Below are 7,300 nucleotides of genomic sequence, written 5' to 3'. Positions count from 1 at the left end.
ACAAATCAAATATAAGTCAAGTTTTAAGTTTCAAATAAATTCCTGTTTTTGGCTTAAATAAGAATAACAACATATTCGATAAAATCTATTTCTGCTCAAATAACTTCCGACTGAGTCAGTAGCGACAATCTGGTCGAAGTTAAATTACAGAGGGTTTTTCAACAGAGCGAGTGCTCGCCAAAATTTGGGTGTCGTATAGGGAATTTTAACAAGCGCTTGCGCTCTGTTGAACCCGCCTATGGGTACAATGGATGGAATTGAAAATTACCACGTCTAAAAATAGCATTAACATTGTTCACCTTAAAATGGATTCTCTCAACCAAGGAATGTAAGTGTATAAAATCTTAAATTAAATTTTAAATGTAAACAGGTAGAATATATTAGAAAAGAATAGAATAATTTTCGATTTAGTATAAGAAATAAATAATATCGGACAGAATAGAATAACCTAACCAGTACAGAATAATTTACGAAATCAGGGGCTAAAGCTGGCACCCGACGTTACAAATATTTCTTTTTATGATAAAATTGCTCACAGTTACAATATTGCACTATTCCTTACTTGTCACACGAATTTAATAGAAGCTGAAACAAAATGAAAGTTAAAAAATACCCATAAAAGGGAAATCCCCATGCTTAAAATAGCATAACGTTTTGAATGATATGTAGTAACCAGGTGCATATAAAAATCTGACAGTACTAGTTGCTCGCGTATCTTTTTGGTCGTAGTTCCCTTGTATTATATAAAATACCGTAGTAGAGAGTTTGCGACCCAAACAGTACACAGGTACAACCCGGGGTCTGAAAAAGATTGACTTACAAATCCGTTTGTTTTTGTGACATCCTTGTACATGTATATATTTATGTCATTTTGGATCTTAAAACCAAACCGGAACCAGTTTTTTGTTAGAATATAGGTGAAATTAATATTTTATCCGATTTATCTGGCCTTGAATAAAAAGCAATCGAAAGTGGTAACACGGTGTTTTATATATATATATATATATATATATATATATATATATATATATATATATATATATATATATATATATATTTATATATATTTATATATATTTATATATATTAATTAAGCAGCGAATGATATATTCTATGTGTAAATGAGCAGCAGAATAAAAACAAACTTAAACGTTTGCCAAATATAAGTTGGATATTTACAACTGAGAACATGAAACACAATAGCCATACACACAATACCCATATTAGCAACTGAAATAATTAAAACAGACCCGTTAAGTCTGTCACTATACTTAGTCTTTAAAAATAATGTGACATATTTGTGTAAGTGTACTAGAGAATAAAGAAGTATGCATAATAAGTATTAAAGCAAGATACATAGACTTTTAATGGTAATATCCTTCCATGAGTTTCACTCATTTCAATTATGCATGTTGCCTTATCTAGAGTTTCCTTGTAGATGTAAACTAAGTATTAATGCCACCAGCGGCATCTTCTCTCTGACTGAATCAGCCAAAACTGCTCGAAAGTTGTGATTTAAGAAAGAGGTTCTCTTCAAATTAGGAATTACATTCATCTGTCAATAGTTTGTAGTCTGTCATAATCTTTTCATATTCATATGTGACCGCGTAGATTTTTACGGTGCTATCTAGAACTGCATCCACCATGCGCAGTACGAACGGGGTAGAGGAATACAAGTAATAAGGTTGAGGCGCGCTGTGGGCCATAAAGTAAAAACGAAGATTAGGTGTGCCGTATACCCAAAGGTCCACCAATATGCAATTTCAGAGAAATTAAAGACAATTAATGCAGGATTCCGAATTTATTGGACGAGACTCAACGATGGCAACAGTTTCATAAAATTCTTAGTACCAAATAAACAGGCATGTTTCTAACAAGACAGATATCGCCAGTATTGACTTCCGAACTCAGACTATAGGTGAGTCGGGCGACTGGCCAAGCCTGTCCGCCTTATTCTGGACTGACTATCGACAAATGTATAACTGTATATAAGAATCTGAACAATGAGTAAACTTGACAGGTGATGGCATTAGGTAAGGTGAGTGAAAGGGTCACAGATATAAAATACTTAATAATTCAATGAGTCTTTGTTTTAACAGATAAGCAGTTCGTTCTTGAGACACAACACTCTGTAACTTTGAATCATAATTAGAGTCCGAAAAGTGTCAATCACTAATTGAATAAGGCCACATCAATATAAATTATTGTACGTCGGACCCCGCGCGCTCGTATTTTAACAAAACTGTACAAATAATTTTATTATTAAGGTGGCTCACTACACCGTGAAAGATTTTCTCAAATCAGCAGAAAATTTCTTGATTATGATAGATATCATAATGGATAAGAAGTATTTAGGCCTAATAGGCAAAAAACCCCGCAATTTTGGATGAAAATTATAATTTCAAAAATTTAATTCAGTTAACATGTACAAAAGCTCCAGGCAGATTCGAACTCATGATCTGCGTTTCACAAGCCTGATACTTTAACCACTGAGCTATGACGATATACATCTGAATCGATTGAAACAACAGTTCAACAAAACATTTAAATCGCCATCTTGTGACGTAGTGTCTTAAAAAGTATAAGAGTACGTGTAATGAGGTACCTTAATTTTCCGCTTCCAGAAATTCTACGCTATTTTCTGTTCTATTTCCACTTTTTTTTTCGTATTTTAACCAGTTTTAATATATAGATTAGGAACAAGTGAAAAAATATAATCGTCCGCACATTTTTTTATATACCGCCTAAGATTTTGCATACATATAAAAATAATTTTATTATTTAATCGCTCGCCTGCTCCATCCTTTTTTTTCATTGGATGTCCGACGAGCAAGAAATTATATTGATGTGGCCTTAGTAACTTTGAACGAAATAAACTGTGAGAATACATTAAAAAACAGATATTGAATTTGAAAAGTAAAGTCCAAAATAAAATGAACAGTGAAATTTGCACGGTGATAACCTATCACTATAGTTGCTGATTGGAGCATTAATTGTGTATATGGCTACAGTGCTTCATGTTCTCAATTGTAATATTCTACTTCTATTTTGCAAATGGCATAAAACACTAGCTTTATATTTAACCATTTTACAAGGTTATCATTTTCACAAACTTATTGTTCAAGGGCAGGTATTCGGCTAGAATAATTTTTTCACCGTTATTTCAACAATAACCGATTCCCGGTTGGGTTTACAGGTAATATATATATATATATATATAAGTGTGTCCTATAATTACACCATTTAAACAAACGGCATTTATGAGTCCATCTTTTTCAGACCTCCGGTTGTACATGTGTACCTTGGTCGCAACTCTCTACTACTTCTATTTTACATATAATACAAGGGGACTACGACCAAACACATAAAGGGACCACTCTACTTCTGATGATACTTTTTAATCTAAATGTAGACACAATGAGTAAATTAAGCTGTGCTGTTAAAAAGAAAACTGTAAGAGAAGAAGGATTGTAGATTCCAATGTATATAATTTTATATTGGTATTGATATTGACAGGAGTGAGGGAATGAAAAACATGTCAGAGTCAGTGTTTGTTGGACTGTGTGAGATAATGGGGACCTCACAACAGGTGGCCGGCAGGAGGGAGGCAACGGTCATCAGGGAAATGGTGAACAGACGAATTACACCTAATGATGGGATCATTCAGATGGATAGTGGAAGTAGGAAAGAAGGATTCAGACTGAAGGGATCAGTTATGGACACTATGTTCTGGCCAAACAACCACCGAGTGATCATGGACATGTCTCAGTCTGAGTATTACAACACAGCCAATACAACCTTGATTCTCTCTGACAGTTCTGCGTGTCCACCAGGATTCACTATACTTCAGTTATTGACACCACCAAGATACAATGAAGTGCAATCAGCGTGTGTCAGAATGAATAACAGAGTCTATATATCTAGTTCTAAATACAGAGAGATGACTTGTACAATTGTATTTTCTGATTCCAAACTATATGGACCCGTTAGTACTGGTATTAGAAGAGGAGTAGAATATGATCATGCCTGGTGTTTTGTCTGTGACTTTTGGCCGCAGTCTGCATGCTCATGGATAGACCGATGTCACTCCTGGCCTGATCCTGAAGTTGTCAAGGACATTGTCAGAAATGGATGTCACTATATACCACTAGGCGCAAGAGGACCCCTTGAGGATAAAAAGTGGAAGATTTCTTTTTCCAAAGCAGAATTTAAACTTGTGTCCTCAATGAATCACAGTCAGTTTTTGACTTATGGATTGCTTAAAGTATTCTTCAAAGAAATTATTTTTCGGCAATCAATCCGTGAAGAAACCTGTGGATTGTTGAGTTCCTATCACGTAAAGACAGCAATTCTTTGGACCATTCAACAAAACACACTACCTCATTGGAATCCACAAAATCTTTTAGCCGGTTTCTGGGTCTGCTTTAAACTCCTTCTTAAATGGGTGTATCAGGGAGTTTGTCCTAACTTCTTCATCCCACAAAACAATTTGTTCAATAGAAGAGTCCATGGCTCAGTACAAAACAGATTGTTCCTAGAGTTACATGAATTGTACAACAAAGGTCTGGTCTGTCTGTTACAGAGTTCCTCTCTCAGGTCCTACATCATTGATATCATGTACAATCCCAGACTCTCTCTTTGTACAGAAGAGATTGTTATGTCCGAAGTTGATAGTGATCTAGAACTTGTCAAACAATGTTGTTCAACTGATAATCTGATCTCAGACCTTCGTCCCCTTGTACAAGCTATACATCAAGTAGAACAATTGGTAGATTCTCCTCTGAGTCAGTATCAAGCTGTCTCGTTACGGAATCTTGCATCTGCCTTCTTTAAGAATACTGCAATTATAATACATAACATATACACTAACACGGGTGTTAACAAAGATGTATATACTGCTGACAAAATGTCCTGTCGCATGCTGAAATTAGCAGCCAAATTTGGGTGTATATCTGACATGTTGTACATTGCCATGTATTATTACAAGACACTCAGATACAGGGAAGCTTTATCTGTTATAGAGGTGACAAAGGTCAAGTTAGCACAGCCATATCTAATGTATAGGGGACATGTAGACAGAGAGATGTTTACTGAAGCTGTAGGCGGACAGTCATGGTCTGTAAAGATGAGACAGGCTGTAGCAATAGATATCATACTTGACAATGAAATCTGTTATATCAGTGAACTAACACCAGAACAACAGTCTGCTGAAAAGAACAGGGAGCCTATATTATATGTCCCAATATTTGTGATGTTACACTTCCTAGAGTTCCTGTGTCACAGACACATTGATACAACACTATCACAAGCAGCTCTAGATGAGCTACTGGTCCTAGTCCACTGTGATCAGGGACTGTATGTATCTGAATACTGCGGAGACATCTCGTGGGAGATCCTGGGGATCTGTCAACAGATCACAGGGAACCTCCAGGCTGCTCTATACTCATACCAACAGTCACTCACACAATATCCATTCCACAAAATACAAACTGCTACACAGAAGAGAATACAGGATGTGATTCAGTCCGTACAACTACAGTAAATAAACACTATGTCTTGATTGGAAAATAAGAACATATTTATGCTGGGTATGATTAATTTCCACACAGAAAAATAATCAATTTTAGGGGAACATCTCCAGATTAACATTTATTTACTAGACACATCAATATTTATATTTGATCAGTGCAAAGTGGTTAAATATCAAACTATGTTGCTATTATTGTTGTACATGTGCTTATGGTTAATTAAACACTATCCAACTCAAAAAATTATTTTAATCATAAGTTCACTTTGAAATATTATTTTGAATTATTTCAGTGATCTTCATTTTTTTTTTCATGTTTTTGTTGGAATACTTAACAAAAATCTATAAATAATATAGCGATTCCCATTGTATTATATGTATTTATAACATAATATTTACATATTCAAAGAATCTTCGCCATTCTTTAAAAATCCACTTTATTTTATTTGTGTTTTAGGTCACCTGAGTCACTCAGGTGATCTATTGCAATTGGTCTTCATCCGTCGTCGTGCGTCGTGCGTTAACAATTTTACATTTTTAACTTCTTCTTGAAAACTACCAGGCCAATTGTTACCATTTTTGGTGTGAAGCATTTCTATGGTAAGAAAAATCTAAATTGCTCTGCCACCCCTGGGATGCCACGGGCGGGGCCAAATATGCAAAAAAAGCCAAATTTCTTCTTCTCTACTCCCACGCATGTGAGGAAAAAACTGGTTGCATGGTTATGATGTCCATGAGGCCCTCTACCAAAATTGTGAAATTTATGGCCCCTGGGTCAGGGGTTCTGGCTCTAGGGTGGGGCCAATATGGCCATATAGTAAAAATGTATTAAATCTCAGAAAATCTTCTTCTCTACTACCATATATAATTTTTAAAAAACTAAATGCATGATTATGATGTCCATGAATCCCTCTACCTTAATTGTGAAATTCATGACCCCTGGGTCAGTGGTTCAGGCTCTAGGGTGGGGCCAATATGGCCAAATAGTAAAAATGTTTTAAATCTTAGAAAATCTTCTTCTCTACTATTATATATATCTGTTAAAAACTAAATTTATGATTATGATGTCCATGAGGCCCTCTATCAAAATTGTAAAATTCATGACCCCTGGGTCAGGGGTTCAGGCTCTAGGGTGGGGCCAATATGGCCAAATAGTAAAAATGTATTAAATCTTAGAAAATCTCCTTCTCTACTCCCATATATATTTGTTAAAAACTAAATTCATGGTTATGATGTCCATGAAGCCGTCTACCTTAATTGTGAAATTCATGACCCCGTGGTCAGGGGTTCAGACTCTAGGGTGGGACCAATATGGCCATATAGTAAAAATGTATTAAATCTTTAAAAATCTTCTTCTCTACTCCCACAAAACTGAATACATGGTTATGATATCCACAATCTCCTTTACCTAAATCATGAAATTCATGGCCTCTGGGTCAGGGGTTCAGGACATGAGGGGGGGGGGGGGGCAATATGGCAATAAAGTGTTAATGCATATAATGTTTGAAAATCTTCTTCTCTATTCTCACACATCTGTATAAAAAAACTGACTAATAATTATGTTTACCAGGAAGTCCTCTACTGAAATTTTAATTTTCATGTCCCCTGGGGTATGGGTTTTGACTCAAGGGCAGGGCCAAAATGGATGTATAGATGTTAATGCATATAACGTTAACAAATTATCTTCTTTACTCCCACACACATGAAAGGAAATCTGAATTCATGATTTTGTAGACCAGATCTTTTAGTTTTTCACCAAAATTATAGGTTTCA

The 7,300-nt window shown here is 35.4% G+C and overlaps 1 protein-coding gene across 1 annotated transcript; it reads left to right on the top strand.

The window, feature by feature from the left end:
• The first annotated feature begins 204 nt into the window (after positions 1 to 204).
• Positions 205 to 6,140, top strand: LOC128160454 (uncharacterized). Its single transcript, XM_052823772.1, has 2 exons — positions 205 to 328; positions 3,517 to 6,140. The coding sequence occupies exons 1-2, from the start codon at positions 252 to 254 to the stop codon at positions 5,540 to 5,542; spliced, it is 2,103 nt and encodes a 700-aa protein (XP_052679732.1). The 5' UTR covers positions 205 to 251; the 3' UTR covers positions 5,543 to 6,140.
• The last annotated feature ends 1,160 nt before the right edge of the window (positions 6,141 to 7,300 follow it).

Source organism: Crassostrea angulata, chromosome 8 (genome assembly GCF_025612915.1).
Source record: "Crassostrea angulata isolate pt1a10 chromosome 8, ASM2561291v2, whole genome shotgun sequence".
Taxonomy (NCBI): domain Eukaryota; kingdom Metazoa; phylum Mollusca; class Bivalvia; order Ostreida; family Ostreidae; genus Magallana; species Magallana angulata.
The sequence above is the reverse complement of the archived record's forward strand: the minus strand, read 5'-3'. Positions and strand labels throughout refer to the sequence as shown.

What these genes read in the sequence shown, in the direction of transcription:
- LOC128160454 (XM_052823772.1), top strand. Translation starts at nt 252, where the DNA reads ATGGAATTGAAAATTACCACGTCTAAAAATAGCATTAACATTGTTCAC. An exon ending in GATTCTCTCAACCAAGGAAT is followed by an intron (nt 329 to 3,516) that starts GTAAGTGTATAA and finishes TGATATTGACAG; the next exon opens with GAGTGAGGGAATGAAAAACA.